Source organism: Amblyomma mixtum, chromosome 10, assembly GCF_055824585.1.
Source record: "Amblyomma mixtum isolate Tamu chromosome 10, ASM5582458v1, whole genome shotgun sequence".
In the NCBI taxonomy this organism is placed as follows: Eukaryota; Metazoa; Arthropoda; class Arachnida; order Ixodida; family Ixodidae; genus Amblyomma; species Amblyomma mixtum.
This window is the reverse complement of record NC_143021.1, coordinates 101,319,172-101,340,849: the sequence shown is the minus strand read 5'-3', so window position 1 is coordinate 101,340,849 and position 21,678 is coordinate 101,319,172. Positions and strand designations below refer to the sequence as shown.

At 47.6% G+C, this 21,678-nt stretch overlaps 1 protein-coding gene across 1 annotated transcript in view; it reads left to right on the top strand.

Annotated features, from left to right (window-relative positions):
• Positions 1–21,678, top strand: part of LOC149326549 (uncharacterized) — a 58,694-nt gene that overhangs the window by 10,522 nt on the left and 26,494 nt on the right. Inside the window, exons 2-4 of the mRNA XM_089564611.1 lie at positions 7,007–7,160; positions 7,781–7,896; positions 19,477–19,624. Of these exons, the coding sequence (XP_089420737.1) occupies positions 7,007–7,160; positions 7,781–7,896; positions 19,477–19,624 (418 nt within the window). The remainder of the gene's footprint in view (positions 1–7,006; positions 7,161–7,780; positions 7,897–19,476; positions 19,625–21,678) is intronic.

Below are 21,678 nucleotides of genomic sequence, written 5' to 3'. Positions count from 1 at the left end.
TGTCGTACGTTCTAGGAATAGCAGGGGAGAGTTATTAGTAGAGTTCGCAGATATACATATTTTACGGATCACGATTACCTTCTTCCGCAAACGAGAAAACAGGAAGTGGACGTGGAAGAGCCCCAATGGTGAGATAAAATGAAATAGACTTCATACTGTGCGCTCACCCTAGCACCGTAGTGGATGTGGAGGTCCTCGGAAAGGTCCGTTGTAGCGAGAACAGACAGGTAAGGTCCGTATTAGCTTTGATTTTAAGAGGGAACGGAGGAAATTAGTGAAATGGAAGGCTATTAACGAGTTAGCGTTCATAGATATAGTACACGAATACAAGATTTCACTGCAGAACAGATTTTCCGCTGTAACTGAAGAAGACGACCGTAATGTTGAAACGATGAACAATAATTTCATACCTATCCTTATGGAGTGCGCCGCAGAAGCAGGTGGTAGGATGATTCGACAGGATGCCAGCAAGCTATCTCAGGAGAGTAAAGATGTGATTAATAAACACCAAAGCATGAGGAGGTCTAACTTCACAGACAGGATATTACTAGGAGAGCTATCGAAGTTAATAAATAAGCGCTAGGTGGCCGAGATAAAGCAGTTTAACATGGAGAAAATCGAGCATGCTCTAAAGAGCGAGGTAGCTTGAAAAGAGTGAACAGAAAACTAGGCATAGGTAAAAACCAGACGCATGGGCTAAGAGACAAAGAGGACAATGCCATTCGCAATATAGATAAGATAATTAAAGCAGCCGAAGAGTTCTACACAAATCTATGCATTAGCGAATCTAATCAGAACGCTACTGAGAGAGGCGGTCGAGCTCAGCAATGGGTCATCTCGCCAGTAACGGACGAGGAAGTAATAAAGCCTTAAGAGCAGTGCCAAGTGCTAAAGCAGCTGATGACGATCAAGTAACAGCAGATTTGTTGAAGGGTGTAGATGACATTGTGCTAGAAAACTAGCCACCCTGTATATGCACTGCCTTGTGACCTCGAGCGTACCAGGAGCTTGAGAGAACGCTAGCATTATCTTAATTTATAAGGAAGGAGACATCGAGGACGTCAAGAATTACAGGCCGATCAGCTTACTGTCCGTTGCCCACAAGGTATTTGCTAAGGTGATCGCTAAAAGAGTCAGGACAACCTTAGACTTCAATCTTCCAAATGATCAGGCAGGCTTTTGTAAACGGTACTCGACAAGAGACCATATTCACGCTAGCAATCAGATTATACAGAAATACCCAGAATATAACCTACCCTTATACATAGCCTTCATTGATTACGAGAAAGCATTTGACTCAGAGAGAACCTCTGCTGTCATGCAGGCATTTCGGAATTAGGGTGTAGAAGAGTGTTATGTGTAAATATTAGAAGATATCTATAATGATTCCACATTTCACGTAGTCCTCCATAAAGTCAGCAATTAAGTTCCAATAAGGAAAGATTCCAGGCAGGGAGACACGATCTCGGCAATGGTATTCACCGCCTGTTCCAGGGCCTGGATTGCGAACAGTTGGGCATAAGAGTTAATGGAGAATGCCTAAGTAATTTGAGATTTCGCAGCTGACATTTCTTTGCTAAGTCACCACGGACAAGAAATTCAAAGCATGATCTATGAGTTAGGCAGGGCAGAACGGTCGGTCTAAAATTATCATGCAGAAATCCAAAGTAATGTTCAACACTCTTGCTAGACTGCTGAACAGCCTTTCGCAGTTCGTAGTGAGGTACTGGAACTAGTAAGAGACTAAATCTACTTAGGGCAAGTAGTGACCGCTGATCTGGACCATGAGAGGGAAATAACTAGAAGAATAAGAATGGAGTGGAGCGTGTATCAGATTGCAGCTTATCAGCTCGGAAGCAAAGGAACTTGCCCCTTTCCTCCTCCCAATCCCTTTCCCTCCTTTCGTTCCATGGTCTTGATAAAGGCCCGAAATAAACCGCCAGGCACACTTCGTGGGTCGGCGTAGCACCTTGCTGCGATCAGAGCCTGTCTCTTTAACGCATGTTACATGGTGTCAGAAGCGGGATCGAAGCCGCGCCAGAATGGATGTTGTCAAGCCTCCAGAACCGCTACACCTGGCAGGAAACTTACGAAGAAACTGGCAAATGTTCAAGCAGAAACTGGAGCTTTTCTTCACGGCAACGCCTACCACGCCAACCAGGACGGAAGCCGCCAAGACCGCAATCCTTCTCAGTGTCGCTGGGGAAGAGACCCTCGACGTCTATAACAACTTCTCCTTTGCACAAGGTGAGAGTAGTGAAGACTACCAGACCGTACTGCGAAAGTTTGAGGAGTACTGTGCTGATGACGGGAACGAGGTGTATGAAAGACGTTTTTCGCCTTGGTATGCAGGATGAAGGAGAGCCATTTGAGCAATTTCTGTGGCATTTAAAGAAGCAGGCGAGGCTGTGTGAATTTGGCGTGCTGGAAGAATCCATGATACGATATCAGGTTGTTTTTGGTACTAACGATCCGAAGATGAGGAAAAAAATGCTGCGAGAAAAAGACCTATCATTACAGAAGGCAGAGCAAATGTGTAAAGCGGCCGAGGTGTCAGCGCGGCAGAATGCCGTTTGGTCGAAAGATACCCTGCACGTAGACTACACCCACAAATCTGAGCAGAAGCGGAAAGCTTTTCGTTGTCGGCAATGCAACAGAATGCATGCAGAGAAGGAATGCCCGGCGTATGGAAAGACATTCTTTACCTGCAAGAAGCCAAACCACTTTGCGGTATGCTGCAAGCGTCGCCCGAGCCTACAGATAGATCAGGTTCAAGAAGATAAGGCAGAGGACGGGTTCGACATTTTAGATATCGATGTTTGTGGCATCGAAAAAGGGGCCGGTGCAGGATGGACGGTTAGTGGAAACATACGTGGCCACGACATCAGGTTCAAGGTGGACACAGGTACGCAAGCGAACATAATTCCTGCGACTGTTTACCGCCGTCTCAAAAAAACTCCGAGCCTCCAACAAAGTACTGCTGTGCTGAAAGCTTACAATGGCAGTGCCATCAAGCATGTCGGTCTCGACACAGAGGTTCTTTTTATGAACGGTGTCGCGCAGCCTACCCCCGATAGGCCGTGGCATCGCGTAGGAATTGACCTCTTTCAGTTCGGAGGCGCCTCCTATGTGGTAGTATATGACGCGCACTCGAATTTCCCTGAAGTGGAGCAGCTAAGAGGCACAACGGCAAAAGAGGTCATAGGGAAAATATCCGCTATTTTCTCGCGCCACGGCATCCCTGTAGAAGTTTGTACAGACAATGGGCCCCAGTTCGCATCGAGAGAGTTTCGTCTCTGCGCAAAAGTATGATTTTCACCACATCACATCGAGTCCTGAATTCCCGAGGTCTAATGGGTTAGCGGAAAAGGGGGTTCAAATAGTCAAGCGCATCCTTAAGAAGACCAATGAGTCGCGCAGTGACTTTTGGTTGGGTCTGTTAGCGTATCGCTCTTCTCCCCTGGAAGATGGCCGTTCTCCTGGCGAACTGCTACAAGGCAGGCACCTCCGTAGTTCCCTGCCTCTGTACAACGAGCAGCCAAGTGTCGCAGTGCTGAAGCATCGGCAGTCATCGGTAGGCAAGGTACTGTCACCACTCAAGGAAGGAATTTCAGTTCGTGTCCAAGGCGACAACTGGGCACGCACGGCGACGGTAGTCCAGAAAGCAGCACCGAAGTCATAAGTGGTGGAAACGGAGGACCAGCGGCTCCTAAGACGGAACAAGCAACACCTACTACCCATTCCCGAAAAAGTCGGCAGCCCTGCAAAACGGTCTCAAGGAAGTGAAGACCAGATTATCGACAGCCATGGGGCAAACGCGGACACGGACCAACAACATATGGTGGATCCGACACCCGTAATTCACTGATCAAGCCGGGATGCAGACAGCCCTCAACAATCGCAAAGGCCTAGACGAACCACGGTGGATCACACTACTCCGACGCCTGGCACAGATCATACAGTCAACTCGCCAAGCCTACGAAGATCAACCAGGCAACGTGCGGAATCTCGAAGGCTTCATTATGACAGTAGAATGGAAAGTTGGGCGAGTTGGTATACGTTCATTTTGGGTGGAAAAAACAGCGCGAAAGGGACGCATCGCATCGTCCGTGTGGTTTCCTTCATCTTTGTCTTCCGTCCCTTTCGCGCTGTTTTTTCCACCCAAAATTCATTATGACAGCAACTTTCAACAAGTTTCATAGTTTTTTATTGGGAAGAGAAGATGTATCAGATTGCAGCTTATCAGCTCGGAAGCAAAGCAACTTGCCCCTTTCTTCCTCCCAATCCCTTTCCATCCTTTCGTTCCGTGGTCTTGATAAAGGCCCGAAATAAACCGCCAGGCACACTTCGTGGGTCGGCGTAGCACCTTGCTGCAATCAGAGCCTGTCTATTTAACGCTCGTTACAGAGCGCATTACTAGTTCTCCCAGACCATGAATGGAAGTTTTCCAATCACCCTCAAGAGCTGTATCTTACATATATACATATAACAGCTGTATCTTACCGGTACTCACCCTTGCGGTAGAAACGTGGAGGCTAACAAAGAGGGTTTAGCTTAAGATAAGGACAAAGCAGCGAGCTATGGAAAGACGAATGATAGGTGTAACGTTATGATATCGGAAGCGAGTGGAGTGGGAGAGCAACAAACTGGGATGAATGACAGCCTAGTCAAAATAAAAGGAAGAAATGGGCTTGGGCAGGGTATGTAATGCGAAGGCACGATAGCCACTGGTCTTTTGGTCGACGATGATCCGAACTGTCGAGTCCTCTTTCGGTAGCAACGTTTCAGGCACGCAGCTACCGCTGAGCCTAGGTCTTGTAGCGACGCGGAGGGCTTTCATTGCTGCACTTCACACTAACCCTCCCTCTAGGAGTTGCTGCTTTTAGTTCTCCCGTGGGAACTCTGCGAACGGTTGCGCCCGAGGTCAGAATAAGGACGACGTCCAGGAAAGCTGAATCGGTGTTGCCGCTGCAACCGAGAGAAGTGGGAGCTATCGGCCAAGTAGCCCTCGATATATTATGGTCGTTGCCCAGGCACCGCACGTGTTCCTCGGTGTTGAATCCCCGAAGACGAAGTTGTCGGCACCGACAGAACCGGTAAAGGTGCCGAGCTTCTCCGCAGTAGTAACAAAGAAGGTGATCACGGGTACGCCACCCGTAACTTTTTCTTGGGAACGGTGACTGTATGGTATCGGGCGGGATAAGGAGGGACCGCGGTGTGATGGCGAATGCACTTCTCGGTACACAGTGCGCAGAGGGCTACGGCAGCCGTATCGTAGCTTATTGTCTTCGGAAGTGGCGTTGGTCCCGGTAGTCTCTGCATCCCAAGCTCTTGCTGGACCTCCTCCCTGATGACGTCAGTTAACGAGGCTTGCTGCAGTTGCAGCTCGAAAGGCAGGAGTTTGCTCAGTTCTTCCTGAACAACAGCCTGCATTGTCTAGCGCAAGCTGTCATTGCCAAGCGCAGCAGCGACGGTGGAGCTTCCTGCAATAACTTGTGGCTGTCTTTCGTGGTTGTGAGCTGGCTCACTCCTCAGCTGCAGACTCATTGGAGATATGGGGGGATTGCGTACAAGTAGTGCGAGGACTTGTTGTTTGATTACTCTCATTAAGATGCGTAGCTCCTTTTATTCTGTTATCGCTGGGTCCGCTCATAGAAACTGGCTCGTTCTTTCTTCTACGAAGACTACCGCAGCCTCATCTGGGTGCTACAGACGCGTCTGCAGTAACACAGCTGTGCCTTTCCGTCGCGAAGGACACTGGTAAACGTGTTTAGAAGATCAACTTTCAACATTTTATAAGTGCTAAGAGAAGACTTATGGTTTCCGAACCATATTTTCGCCGAACCCTGGAGCGAGGAGTAGACATAGCATATTTTGTTCTTGGTCCCACTTGTTCAAGGTTGTGGCTCTTTCGAATTCCACTCTTCTCGGTTGTCGTGCGAGGCTCCGTGGATAGACGTTGGCTCCCTGGGCTGTTGCAAAACGAGTGACGTCAGATTCTCAGCAGTCTTCATAATTCCCGTTGTCTGAACCTCTGCAAAGGACGTATCTGGTGGCAGTTCCAGCTTCGGCGTCTGTGTCTTCGCGTACCTGGCCTGCAGAAATGGCCTAAACTAGGGTGGCCGACCTTGTTCGCGCGGCTTACTGCGGGTGCGGTTTCAGGCTCGACGTTCGTAGATCGCTGAAGGACGGCGCTTCTGTTCTTCTCCGGAGTCCGCTGCACGGCCGTCTTGCAACCAGCGCTTCCACAAGAAGTAACGCGGGAAAGTCAGGCACAAGCACCTCGCTAAGAAAACTATTTTTGGAGCCAACTTGCGCTCAGAACAATTTCGGCAGCGGCTGAGCATCGAGGGTCGTTGGCGGTAGACGAACGGCATTACACGGCAGTCGCAGCCAAAGCACATTTTGTGCCTGCCTTATCGCTCTATTACCAGCCATCGGCGGGCACGCGGGTGGCGCGGCAAAGCTTGGTAGTAAGAGCAGAGTCGTGGCGTGAACAGGAGGTAATTGTATGCATAGTCAGTCGGTGATCAGATTCGGTAAAAGGTATACCGCATACGTTTCGGCAATATACCGTGTGGCATAAGTTCGCACTCCGCTAATTATATATCATGTCCTTACTATTCCACTTGCCTGGCATCATTAGGAATTCAGAAATTATTTTCAACCCGGAGGCGATTTCCAGGATGCAGTGTTCGGCTCAAAGTTTGTTTTATGGACCTGCAGCAAAACTTTCGTTTGAGGGCTCACAGGAAAAGAGATGGCCCCAAACCTCTAAAAACTTGGGTGTACATTGAAGATAAACTGCAATTTATGCTTTTTCCTTTTTATATATATCGCATTTTTTTCGAAAATACTACTGCGAAGTGGAGAGATGACTTTTTAATATATTTGCGTTTATTTAAGGACTCTAATAACTGCAATCGGATGCCACATATTTCAGGCGTTTCCCTACATGTGACATCTGAACCTGCTTTTTTTATCTCTATTCCCCTGATTTTTACAGAAACGATACAGTCTTTATCGAGGCAGAGACATCGAACTTTCTGGAATCGGTCGACCACATGTGGAACCGAGGAGTGTCACATTTCGGGGCACTTGACCTGCAAGGAGCACATGCTTCGATTGAAATCCAAAAAAAGGTGTTGAAGCTTCTGAAGGTAGGCAACAACGATCTATATCAGCCTTCACCATTCACTGATTTCAAGGTGATGTAGATTGCATGCGACATGTCTGGAAAAATCAAACCTAGCACCAGCCTCCAGCCAAAGAAGCTGCAGTCCGTTAATACTACGCAAAGTAAAAATACTCCTCTTACGTAATATAGTTCACTGCACATCATCGGATGTGAGCGCTATAAAAAACTAGGTTTCCTTCCGGTAACTTCCAAACGGGTTCAAGAAATGTTAGAACTGATGGGACCTGCCATCACTTCTTTTTTGTAATTTAAAGCCGCCAAAAACCGCACACTGACATGCACACACAAGACAACAGAACGGAACAGTGCGCACTGTCCCGTCACGACGAATTCGTCGTGATTTAACGTGTGTTCTTGCCTGTAACCTTTGTAACAGTGTTATGACTGTGCATGTAACCATAGGTTTTGGTTATATATTTTTTGTGTTTTCAATAAATTTTTTCAGTTGTTAGTGAGCACTTGTGTTGTTGTCACTCTGTCTCTGTCCCTGTCCCTGTGGTGCCACCAGTATGAATTCGTACCAACTCGCCCAATTTTCAACCCTTTTGAACATTAGGATTCCCCGTGCATTATGTTTTGCAGGATCTCTACCACCGAGTCTTCCATAGAACGACGGCGGATCGTCCCTGCTACACTGTCTTTGCTACGTATTGCAACCGTGGGGTGCCACTCTGCCCGAGGTTTTCTGCAGGCTTCAGGCGAGCAAAATATTCGCCACATTGAGCTATAATCCGCAGCCGCAACACCAAAACATTTCAAAATAAGTTCTTAATTGTGCGGCCCCATCCCCAATGCGCATGTGAGCCCATAATTGGTTTGGCTTTACGCACCTTAACGTCGCAAAGTGCCTCAGGCTTTGAGGTACTCCGTAGTAGAGGGCACTGGATAATTTCGACCACCCGGGTTTGTTTAACCTGCACTTACTTGTAGAGCGCACAGTACATGAGCCTCTAGCATTTCGCCGCCATGGAAATTCGACCCCCGCAGCCGGGCTCGAACCCGCTTCTTTCGCGTTAACAGCGGAGCATCATAACTGCTAAGGCACAAACTCTGAAAGCTTCCATTCCTCGAAGTCTTCCTAACCTTACGTGAGGCCGCCTTTCCGCGAATGTTCGATGGAGGAAGCCAGCTTACTCTGAAAGCTCTGCTCGCCTCTCCTCAAGTAAGGAACGCATGCCGTGTGTCTGGGTTTGAGGTTTCCTTCACATCGGCGAATAGGACGTCGAGTAGGAAGTTGCATTCCCGCGGCGACAAACATGGCGGCGCCCTTCGAAGCTGAGCCCCTCGATTCGGTCTGAATTAGTCGTCGTGACCGCGTTTTTCAGTGCATTCGCTGGCCATTAATGGAGCATCGGTATTTCGCTTCGTCCCATCTTGCCTCTAAGGAAAGTATGTGTGATAAATTTGCCTCATTTTTTTTTAGATCGGTGATTCAGCTGCTTTTAGGCTTAAGACAACCATCGGTTTGTTGACAGAAATGGTTTCCGTCTTGAAAACCAGATGGCGTCACTAGGCTGAGCTAGGCGGAAAACTCGGCCACCAGATGCAAAGGGAGTAGCCGCATAAACGTCAATCGTCATGTGATTGCGTCGCTGTTTGCATAAGCTGAATTTAAAGTGGAAATTTGTGAAATGTTGTACCTTCCCGCAAAATACATGTGTTTAGCGTACGTAAGCATGCACACGCTTATGGTACATAGACAGCGTCGATTTATGCTATTTGCTAGCCATGTATCTTAGGCCACGAGCGGCGACGTGGTGGCCGGGAGGTGTGAACGAGGCAACATTTCGGCAGCGGCGGATTTCGCACGCTCTCGCCGCCGAATGCCCAAGTGTGACCGAGCCGCACTGGTGCGGAATCTGAACGCACATTCTTCTTGTAAGTGCACTTCCACTGGATTCATCGCGTCGCGAAGCGACCTAGCTGTTGGAGGATACAGGTACACTTCATCGAAAGCGTATTCACAAGCACGGTTAAAAAATTGCGCGTAGTCGCCCGCTTAGCGGTAAGTCCACGCTGCCATTTTTTCCCGCCTGCTCAACTGCGCTCACGCCGGGCTCGCGGCCTTGCGCCACGTCTGGCCGCCCTCGTGAGTGCGCGGAGTGGAGTCACTTGTGGCAGCAGTGAGGTGAAGTGCTCCTTCAGGGCCAGGAGCGACGTAAGGACGCATGAAGGCAGCTGGCAGCTGCCTTAACTGTGAGGAGGCACCAAGGACGACCTGACTTAGGGCTCCTCAGTAAGGAAGCTGTCAGCTTGACATGAGGGCACCTCACTGCAGTGAAGGCTTCCTGACTGAGGTAAGGACGCTTTCAGAGTTTGGGGGTAAGCTCCTGCGGCGTCTGCGCGTAATTGGAGACAGGCTAATATTTGCCTTCGGCATTGTGGTAACGCTCCAAAAACAGAAAACCCAGTAATATCTTCTTCCTGACGGGGTTAAATTCTAAAGCAGCGCCTAGTTCTGACGAACTAACATAAGTGCTGGCGCCTACTCACTACAATAAGTTCTCTATGCACTGTTTCTTATGTCCAATACTTTGAGTAAGCCGACGACGCGGACTGTGTCTTCAAGATTCGCCAAGCGAGTACCGTGCTACATTTTCAAATAGAAACCGAAGTTTGGTACTCCTGAAGGTAGTCTGTCCAAAAGCTTCTAGAAAAAGAGGCGGTATACCTTTCGCAGATGTAGTCATTGTTAGTAACACAAGTGAGTGTTTTTTATTGGTTTGGTTTATAGGGTTTAACGTCCCAAAGCGACTGAGGCTATGAGAGACGCCGTAGTGAAGGGCTCCTGAAATTTCGACCACCTGGGGTTCTTTAACGTGCACTGACATCGCACAGTACGCAGGCCTCTAGAATTTCTCCTCCAATGAAATTCTAGCCGCCGCGGCCGGGATCGAACCCGCATCTTTTGGGTCAGCAGCCGAGCACCATAGCCACTGAGCCACCGCGGCGGCTGAGTGTTTTTTATCTCTTTATTCTTGCAATCAATGCCATCATCAGCCTAACTCGGCTCTCTACATGACAAAAACTTCTCCGAGTGCCTTAAAAATGCTATTTTGTATTGGTCCGACTATTATTAAGCACAGTTGTGTGAAATCACCGTTTCATAATTTCTCAAACAGTACGTCCTGTTGGTTGTGGTTAGGTTTAGTTAGTTTTTCACGCATGAGTTTTTATGCGCTACTCCGGTTGCGCAGCAGCAACACTCTAAAATATTAGACACCGTTTCCCTAAGGAAAATCCCTCAACGGAGGACGGCCAAGGTGGGACACATAGCGATCATGGTGGATTTCATGGTACAGAAGCTGGTGACCAATTAATAACAGTGGCACACTTAGTGGTAATGACAGTGTACATGGTGTATGAGTCCGTGCGGATAGTGGGTGCCAAAATAATATAATAATTAGTATAGTAATATATAGCAATTTGCAGTGGTTTGCCGACAACATTGACCGCTTCGTTGTTTCTGCCAAAGATCCTCATAATTTCAATTGACGTGGTATCCGAACGAAGTCAATTGTAGCAGACACCTTCAAGTATAAAAGTGTCGATTTAAACTCGGCAGTGTTAAACGCCGCGTTGTCCAGAAAATACGGCGTCGGCGTTGTCGGCGTCGGCTTTGTGAGCGAAAAATGACGGGCATCACTGTGGCAGGTGCTGCCCAGAGATCAGCTTAGGTAGCAGGTGGTCCACCTAGGTCATGTGACCTTGCGGTGTCATCACAACCTGCCCACTGGACAGTGAGCAAGATGCCCACCTTGACAGGTGGTAGTTAATTATTGGTTCCTCGGAAAGAGCAGCCTAGGTCGCAAAAGGCCCACCGCTGAGAGCACCTGCCATTGCAGGGAAGTGGTGCATCGGTTAACAGCCGCAGCATTGCGCCAGCTGGGCTCTTAGGACTCCCAGGGATCTATGAATATAAATGTTGGTTTGGTTTGGTTTACGGGGTCTAACGTTCGCGACTCAGGCTACGAGGGCCGCCGTAGTGAATGGCGCAGGAAATATTCACCACCTGGAGTTCATTAACGCGCACGCACATGGCACAGTACACGGACCTCGAGAATTTTGCCTTCATCGAAATGCGACCGCCACGGCCGGGATCGAACCCGCGTCTTTTGGTTGTACGAATATAATTAGAGGAGGCGCTGGCCGAGGAAAAAATGACCTTGCGGCATATCTGGTAGTTAGCACATTACGCTATGTCGTATACCGTTATGGGAAGCTTAAGTGTCCCCTCCAATCTTTTTGATACGCAACTCGAGATTAGTTATTACGCGGCAATATTCACGCTATGCATTTGCTATAAGCATGCACCGCCTGGATAAAAGGAGCCGTTAGCTGCAAGGATGACTGACATAACATCACAAGAAAAAAGCCAGTCGAAATTCCTTTTGCACACAATGTTTCTAACCGCAGCAAAAATATCGCCGAAAGACACAACGCTGCGACTGCAATATGCGGTGCCAGAAAATTCAACTCGATGATTGGAAGGGTGAATCGAATTGAAACGCAAGGCAATCGCCGTTCTTGTGGCGGCCAGCGTAAAGATTCCTTTCTGCCTTGCCAAACAGAATTTTTCTCCAGCGTGCCTGTGTCTTGCTGTGCCAGCGGCTCCTCTATTTTTACGCTGAAAGCCGCATCGCCCGCTTCGAAACAGGAGCCGTCGGTGCGCCTCACTTAAGTTAGTTGCTACGCTGTGACGCTAGCCAGATGGTAGGACTGCTTGCGTCGTGCCTACTCACGGTGACGCCATAGCTTCGCCGTGCTCGCGTTATGGTGATAGCTGTGGCCTTCTCCCACACCACGCTTCAGTCAGATTCTTGCTTCCTACCCCTTCTTGTATAGCTCTCGTTTAATCCGTGACGCGGCAGCTTTGCTCGCCGTTTGCAGAGATGGGTTGAGGCGTTCACTCCGCCTCTCACTTGAGGATCGCAGCTGGTATACATGAGGCACAGCTTCAGGTGTTTGCGCCGCTTATTTCTTTTCTTCGCCAGACGAGTAGAGCGTTGAACGTTGCTACGTTCGTTCGTTTCGTGGCAACATGGTTAAGGAAAATTGTCTTGCACGGGTAAATGGTGTAGTCCGCGCCGCTGACGACGCGTCCTCTAAGCAGCAGCAAAATGGCACCTGTTAATAATGTTCAATACGGCTGCTTGCTTCAGTTTTGTGTGAAGTGTGGGAGATTTTAAGCTCTTTTATGTGCAGCTGAGGAACTTCGTGCACAGACTCTAGAAAAAAAAAAGGTTACGTTTACGTGCATTTAATTGCATATATTACAGCTATTTATAGTAATAGTATATACAATACTTTGAATGTATCTGCTGCTAAAAACATTAAAACTCTTTGTAGTGATATTCATAAACATTTGTAGAACACGTATTTACAGTCATAAGCACTTTGCAACCATAATTGGACTATGCTTGGCATCATGGCTTCATAACCCAACAAATCGCTAACAGTGTGCAGTAGCACCAAGAAAAAAACACCCGGGTGCAATTTGCATGTCTTCACAAGCGTATAAGACAATTTTCGGCGCACCAACTGTTTGTTTTCACACGTTTATATTCTTTTCCCCTGGTCGTTTCGAAAACTGCTCCCCTGTGTTCCCACTGCGCGGGTGCAATGCGCATTTTCATTGGAACAGACGGCGGTGTCCTCAGCACACGTTTCTAGTTTTTGAGCTTTTCATGCGTCCCTTTTACTTTTTTCCCGGCAGTCTTCAAAATTACCTTCCCTTACTAAAATGCTAGAACGCCTGTTTTCTTCATGTTTGCCTTTTTTTTCTAGTTGACCACATATTTTACCACAGAGTCAACAACTATCACTCGAAAGAAGTGTATGGCTGGGGGCCATAAAAAACTCAGCGTCACCGTAAAACTCAATGCGTAACCAAGCGAAACTAAGCGCTAGTTGAAGCGCACAATGCATGGGCGCGCCCTTCAATAACTGCGCACAGAGCAACGCGCGTTTCACAGCTGCGCGATATTCTGCCTGCCGGCGTGGTCAGCGAGACTGCTTCAAATGCAGCGTTGTTTGGCAAAATCTAGATGTTTCTTACCTTGCCTCTGCCGCAAAGCAAAAATTGGGTGGGCGTGTAAAAGGAAAGAAAAGAAACAGCAGGAGTGCCACGAACCGCACCAGAAGCGCCGGCAGGCCACGAAGCTTGCGCGCCTCTCCAAAAACTGCTTAGTTAAGGCACCGGCCGTTCAGGTCAGCGTAAACATGAGATGCAGAGAAGTTCGGAAGAAAAACATTTTTCAGCTTGCCGTTGTCACAAGCCGCACGAGTTCCGCGTTGACGACCAAAATAGACGCAAAAAATACGGAGTCTGCGCGCTAAAACAGACGCCGGACGCTCACAAGCATAGCGTAGCAGATAAACTCCTCCTGTTTCATTCTGCCTAATCTGCCAGTCTGACCCGTTACCGGTCACCCACGCGCGCATGCGCAGTCGCACCAACGCCGGAGGCGCCAGTAAACAGAGGGGATACCAACTAATCCCTTACGCAGTTTCAGGGGGCAGATTTCGCCGAGTGTCCACTCTTTATAAAATTCTCTTTCTATGGCCTTCCTAGCTTTGATGTGCACTACTGGTAACAAATTCATTGCGAATAGCGGCGCTCTCGCCCAAAGGTGCATTTTACATCGAGTTGTCATCGGAGTGAGGCGTGCTCCTCGGAATCGACAGGTTTGTTGCTGTTTTTTTATGTTCGTTTTCTCGTTTTGCCGCAGGAGGGACAGTTTTCTCGTTGCAGTACGGCGATAACGTTTCGCTCACTGCCAGAACTAAACGATTAAACAACGCCCTCGTTGGACACCGACCGCCACCGATCGGTCATATTCCCTGCTAGCATCACAACCGAACGCTGATTACCGTGCTATGATTGAAGCAAAATAAAAGTTGGAGGAGGCTTAAGCTTCGCCTTTAAGAGTGGAATGCGCCAGCATGTCGCAGCCTGCAAGGGAGTCCGCGGAACGCCATCGCCCTTTCGGCACGACGCCTAGCCCATTGGACAAATCGCTCCGAGTCTCTAGGGGGCCTCTCAACAGCCCGATGCCACGAACGCCAGCATAGCTTCCGTGCCAAACGAACGGGCAGCAAGCCGCAAGCGTCGTGGTGAATGCGCCTTGGATGTGGGCTGCGTTGTTCGCCCCTCACGGCCTGATTCCTGCGTCCCCGCACACGAAGAGGAATAGTAGCGGGCTTCTGGAATTTTTCGCACACGGCCAACGCCGCCGACGCCGGCTTTTCTGCGACACGGGGCCTTCAACGCTATCGCGTTTTTAAAGATCGGCATGCAAGTGTGCGAAGGGCGCTGGCTCCATACCTGCTGGCTACAGCCGCTGCCGTCGGCGAAGTGTTGCGCCGCGCAAGTTGAGATGAGTGGAAAATACGATTGTGGCGCTCCATTGGCAAAGGAAGAAAACGAACGTCAACAAGAAAAGAAACAAAGCAATCGCAGACAGGGTGAGCGTGCAGCTCTTTAGTGGCCAGAAGGAGGCGCAGTGAAATAGACCTCTGGCCTGGCGCTCTGCTATTTCAACTTGATTTGTGGCCGGTGGTATGTCGTTTAGGGCCGCCGGAAGCTTAAAAAAGCTGAAGGGTCATGTGAGACCCAGCTCGCCGAATTCACCCACGACATTCTACAATACTTAGACAACCTTGTCCAGATCGACGCTATCTTTCTCGACTTTTCAAAAGCATTTGATCGTGTCTCCCGTAATCATCTTCTCTAAGTTGTCATCGGTCGGCATTCCACAAACTTTGCTCTCCTGGCTAGAACACTTATTTATTTATTGTTTCTCAAGGGTCCACAGGGGACATTACATGAGGGGTGGGCAAACAAAAGAGTTAATAAGAACACAGATGGTCGTCAATGGTGGTTTTGAATGGAACAGGATTGATGATGGTCGCCACTTCGGATGGAAGGCCATTCCAGTCATTGGCTGTTTGAAGAAAAAATGACTGTTTATATGTTTCGGTGCGGGCCCGTTCAGGGTAGACGGCGTTAGGGTCACTATATTACGAGAAAAGCGATGAGCGCGTGTTATCGGGACAGTTTCATGATCGGAAGTGTGATGAAGTTTATGATAGAGCGAAAGACGGGCGATTTTACGCTGACAGGCCAGTGTTGGAAGATTAAGCTAAGATTTTAGTGCTGTAACGCTAGAATAATGAGAGTAGTCTGAGCAAATGAATCTGGCGGCGCGGTTTTGGACTGCTTCGAGCGTGGTGATTAGGTTAGTATAGTGGAGATCATATGCAGCACATGCGTAATCAAGCTTAGGACGTATGAAAGTTATGTAAGCAAGAAGCTTAATGGGAGGGGGAGCTAAGGATAGGTTACTGCGCAAATACCCTAGAACTTGATTAGCTGAATTGGTGACGTGGTGAATATGTTGCGACCAGAGTAATCTTTACTTAAATGGATACCAAGATACTTGTATGAGTCAACGGATGACATAGGATTGTTGAGAATTGTATAAGCATTTTCACAGTGGTTGCGCCGGCGATGGAAAGAAATAAGTGATGTTTTACTGCTATTTAGGGACATGAGCCAGGTACTACACCATTCTTCAACGCATGCAAGATCTTGAAAAATGGTGGCGTCGGAGGAATTATGTATTGGTCGGTAGATAACGCAATCATCCGCAAAGAGTCGGACATTAGATCTGATGTTAAAGGGTAAATCATTTATGTAGATAAGGATGAGAAGAGGGCCTAAAACGGTCCCCTGAGGGACGCCAGACAAGACAGGGGAGAGGGATGACGAGTGCGAGTTAGCATGAACAAATTGATAACGATCAGTAAGGAAGGCTCGAATCCAATCCATAACTAGCGGATGAAGGTTTAGGCGTGACAGTTTAAGAATTAGGAGCGCGTGTGGGACTTCTTAGGCGCGCGTGTGGGACTTTTCGTCCTTAAAGAACGAAAGCAGTTCACCTGTGTTAATAACTGTCGCTCAGCTTTTACCGACGTAACATCCGGCGTACCTCAAGGCGCAGGCTTATCACCTCTTTTATTCCTCATCTACATCAATGACCTGCCAATCAACATAAAATCCACGCTACGTTTATTCGCAGATGACTGCGTTATTTACAGCCCCATCTACGGCGCTAGCGAAATTCCCGCTCTTCAACAGGATCTAACCACTATCTCAGCGTGGTGTGACAAATGACACATGCATCTTAATCTAAATAAATGCCAATTCATATCATTTTCCCGCAAAAACAGTTATTGATAGCACTTACAACATAAAATCGGTCACCGTTACCAGAACATCATCTTATAAATACCTAGGAGTACACATCACATCATCACTGTCATGGACAACACACATTCAGACCATCTGTTCCAAATCATAGCGTACACTTGGTTTTCTCCGGCGCAATATAAAATCTGCGTCAATTGAACTAAAAAACTTGGCATACATAACATTCGTACGTCCTAAATTGGAGTACGCGTCATCTGTCTGGCATCTATCACAATCGTATCTCATGTAACATCTTGAAGCCAGTCAAAATCGCGCCGCCCGTTTCGCAACCTCGTTTCATTACATCGCAGCAGTGAAGAAATGCCAGCGTAACATTACTAAAACGATCCCTCGGCATTCAAACGCTAGCGACTCGCCGCGTCTATGCCTCTTTCAGTCATTCTTTTATCTCTCACGAAGACGTTTGTTGCTGCAGCCACCCGCACGTACGTCATCCCGCCTAAACCACAGTAACCCAATCGCACGCAGTAAAACCCGCACCTCCGCAATGAGCAGTTCATTTTTTCCCGACGCCATAGTGCTCTGGAATGGCCTTCCCGACAACATACTAACATGCTCCGATCGCTACCTTTTCTGCGAGAAACTGGCTAATCACTTCTCATATACATCATTCATACTGCGACACTGAAGTGCCAACTGTTCCCTGTTTTCTGTTTCTTTGTTTATTTCTTGCTTTTAGTTTGTATATTATTGTACTCTTTTTCTACCCCGTGTACTTTTTCCACCTCTCTTTTTTGTTCTCGGCTACTATACCCTCCAACATATATGTACGCCCCCCTTATGCAATGCGCCTCCGGGCCTTTAAGGGACAAATAAATGAAATGACATAAAATGAAATGAAGGTAAGTATTCTGTCATCGAGATAGTGTATGCGTTTTGCCATCCTTTAGTGGATAGGAAAATTTTGCCGGTACCTTTATCAGTTTCTAGAAAAAACACAGCGAAATTCTAGACATAAGTCCTGAAGAAGAACCAGACTTACTTTCGCCGGCAATATGATGGGCTGCCCTTTTAACGTTGTAACAAATCGCCACGTGCTATGATTGCTGTCCCCTTTAGCACGATTCCTCATGTCGATTCGCGCTTTGGGCTTTAAGAGTATGCCATTCTCGCTGTCTATGTGTCCGGCAGAATTCAGTGCGATGCTGCTGCCTTCTCCTTATTCCACTCTGCCGACTGACTCAGCTCTGTCTATCTGCGCCCTTAATCTTTCCACGTTTATACGACCGATATGGTGTCTGAGCAGCGCGAAGCCTAGTGGATTGCTCCACTATTGACTACCTCGTCTATCCCATTGTTACGTCCTCCCTTCTGAGGTCTCCTACGCCAATCCTATTTTTTGTACTATTAAGTATCGTCAGAATTACCTCTTCACTATGCCCAAGGGAAAGCTCATCATCCCGACACTTCGGCTCACCGTCATTTCCTCCATCGTCCACGATGATTCCCAGTTTGCGCAAGCCGGCTTGTTCAACTACTTACCGCGCCTTCGATGTTGGTACTACTGCTGAGGGATGTACCGTTATGCCCACTGGATGTACCGTCATATAAGCCTGTTGGCATTGACGTTTACGGCCTTCTTGCAGGCACATCTATCGGTAATCGCTATTTGATCCTTGCTATCGATCAGCTTAGGCCGTACGCAGAAACATTGCCCTTACCAGCTGTCACATTTCACGTCGTTGCATCCTTCATCGTCCATCATGACAATCTTATCCATGGGGCTTCCATACGTTTAGCTGCTGTCCTGCCTTTCACACCGAAGTAGTAGAAGCTATCCTCCAGGAATGCAAGATGGTTCACCGCACCACCCCGTCGTACCATCCACAGACAAATGGCATGATTGAGCTCTTTACGTGGACACTCGGCGATATGGTGGTCGTGTGTGTTGCTTCTAATAACTTCAATTGGAACCGTATTGTAGCATTTGAACCTTACGCTTACAACTCTGCTATATAAAACATCACCGGCTGCTCTCCATGTTTTTTTCTGCGTGGCCGTGTGCCTTCTTGAATAGTGGACACTACAGTGCAATGAATGTGAAACTTTCGCCATTCCATTGACAACAATGAATTCCTTCGACACATATGTCCCGTAATTGTATTAAGAGCGTACGCTTTTGGGCTAATCAGTCAATCATGGTAAATAAAAGAGGGTACGGCGCACAAAAAGGCACGGACAAGAAGGCAACACAACAAGCGCAGTTGTGTTACCTTCTTGTCCGTGTCTTTTTGTGCGCAGTAGCCCCTTTTATTTACTGTAATTGTATTCTTGTTGCAACCTGTTCCAGTAGTTTTTTTTTTTTAATGTACTAAAATGTCTAACTAGCTTCCCTATAACAGTGGCCCGCTATTTGCAACTCTGCAGTTTTTATTGTTGTTTGAACAATGGCAAAATATTCCCGCTGGTTCTAAGGCTGTTTTGGCGGCTCACTCAAAAAACCTTGTCTTATGAGTAGTTATGTTGCAAAGGATAAACAGCGGTAAACATAGGCCTGAGCTGCACATATTTGTCTTTGGTTTCATATTCCCTTGAGGAGATTTATATTATTCAAATGAAAGTTGTTTGCAGCACGTACAGCATTTTTTTTCAGACCGGAACTTGTCATGATCACTCCGGCTACTTTAAAAAGGAAAATAATTTTGGTGGATGTATGACTTCGTGAGTTCCAGTGCAATTAATTTCACTGAAATTTCAGAACAGTCAACCTCCAGATCTAAATGCATTCGGTTGCGGGCAGATGTTTGATACACTGGGATCGTTGTCATAAAAAAATCGATGTTTTAATTTTCTGGTTCAGCTGGATAATACGTAAAGTTAGCGTCCTTTGTTCTCCAAATATTTTGAGTACATGCCATGCTACCAAATTAGAAATCCAGCTATTATCATCCTTTGATCTCCCATATTACTGTGAGTGCAGGATACCACCCGTCACAAAGACTTAATTCACGTTCTGAAAAGCTTTGGCCAAAGTTGTAATTCATTAATTATTTTAAATTTTCAGGACCATCTTCTTGCCGTCTCTCTACATTGCCATGTCCCACATGACCCTGCAGGAAGAAAGGAGTCGTGAGAGCCGCATATGGCCTTTGACGACTGGCGACATGAACATTACCGAGACGGCTGAGAGACTGCGTACAACGCCCAATTTTGTAAGCGTGACTTCGATTTTGATTCTGATTTATTGGGGTTTAACGTCCCAAAGCGACTCAGGCTATGAGGTACGCCGTAGTGAAGGACTCCGGAAATTTCGACCCCTGGGGTTCGTTAACGTGCACTGACATCGCACAGTACACGAGCCTCTAGAATTTCGCCACCATCGAAATTCAGCCGCCGCGGCCGGGATTCAACCCCCGTCTTTCGGGCCAGCAGCCGAGAGCCGTAACCACTGAGCCATCACGGCGGGTAAGCGTGATTTCGTTTTTTTTTTTTACGACAGAAACCCTACTGCTTTATTGGCTAAAGAAACGTGAGCTGTTCACGGTATGTTCACTGCTAAATCCTGGCTTGCAGACGCGCGCCAATTTGCACACCAGTTTGTCTCTCTTAAGCAGTCCTGTCTTACTGAACCGGCACCCATCAACACCATCAACACACTGTACCGAATTAATCAGAATTCTTGTTTTTGCATAGTTTGTCTAGAGCTGAATTTTGGAACAAATACTGAGTGCGCCTGTATTTATGTAGCTCTTCTAAAGCGTATAATATTTTTGGGTGCATAACAATATTATGCAAGAAGAAAGGTGAACGCCGTTATTGAAAAGTGAGCGTAGCGAAGGCGGTGAGATATCCTTGAAGTGCGTACGAAGGCAATCGCGGAATTTTGTCCAAACGGTTGGGAAGCATAGACATCAGGGGACGCTTAAAGTAAAGGGATGAAGTACGGTGTTGGCTCACCAGAGCTGAACATAGGAATGAAATATACTCTGTTCTGTTCTCAGGGGGTGTTTGCGCTTATAATTCCGATTATGTTATAAAATCACATAGGCCTCCGAGATATTATCTCCGAGAGATAGGCCTGAGAGGTACTCATTTTGGACTGCCTGCCACTGATATTTGTCGAAACTTGAAGAAACTTCTCTCCTTGTCACTTGTAGCTTGTTCGTAGACATTCCGAAGTGCTTTTTCTACAGTGTTGCTTCGCTACGTTGATTGAGTTTAGAAATACTACAGTGCATTTGCAAATCAAATCTCTTTTAATACCCCACGTACTGATACCAGTTGAGCTATTCCTATGGGTTTAAATAGATACGGAAATGAATAATAAATAATAACTAACGCATCGTGGGTTCCAACAGCGTATTTACGTCCCCTAAACTTAGCGAGCCAGCTACTTCCATTGTCGGGTTCTGGATCGCTTGGTTCAACTGGTGTGCTCAGCACCACAGCGGCGTCTTTGTGTTTAAAGGCAGACAACTGAAATACGCTGCGAAAGCAATGTCAAATCTCTGGCGCCTTAACTTCCTGCGTACCAATTATCCTGATCGGTCTCTCAGATTTCCCAGCCAAGATAGGCAATAATGATTGCTTACAACCTTAAATGGGGAGCCGCAGAGGTAGGGGCAAACTTTGATGGCCGACCCGACCGCAAGGTATTCCTTTTCCAATGCAGAGTAATTACGTTTGCCGCGGAAGCGAGTGCGGCTAGTTTAGGTTACAGCCCTATCGCTGCGGTCTTGGTTAGGCGGCATGCAGCGTATCATGAATGTCGGTTACAGCATGGTCATAGCCACGCTGGCGGTAAGCTCCCGCTTGTGTTACAGCGTCCGCTGTGGCAGGCCTAGGCAAGTGTTTTCGTCCCACCTAGAGGGGGGGGGGACAATCTCTATCGATTCATTTTGATTTGTTTTGTATGGTTGTGACATCTGTCGCAGAGACCACGCCCCACCAAACCCTAAAACATTTGACCAGCCCCACCAAAATGTTGCACTATCACTGGACAGTTTTTTTTCCCGCTAGATGAAATTAACGCCAATTCATCTTCTCCGGTGTGTAAATCTAGACGTCATGTTCAGACATTGGTCGGCGTCTGTGCCGACCCGTCAGTGCTGCATGTTTATAGGGAACCCAAGCTGAAGTTTGCCGTGTCGATTGCAGCGCCGTAACACGCGGAATAGCGAGAGGAGCAAGCAGTTTTTGGGGCACTCGTGGTGCTATTCAACGCCACCTTCCTGAGCTTATTGGCATGAGCTTCTGCGCTCTGTCG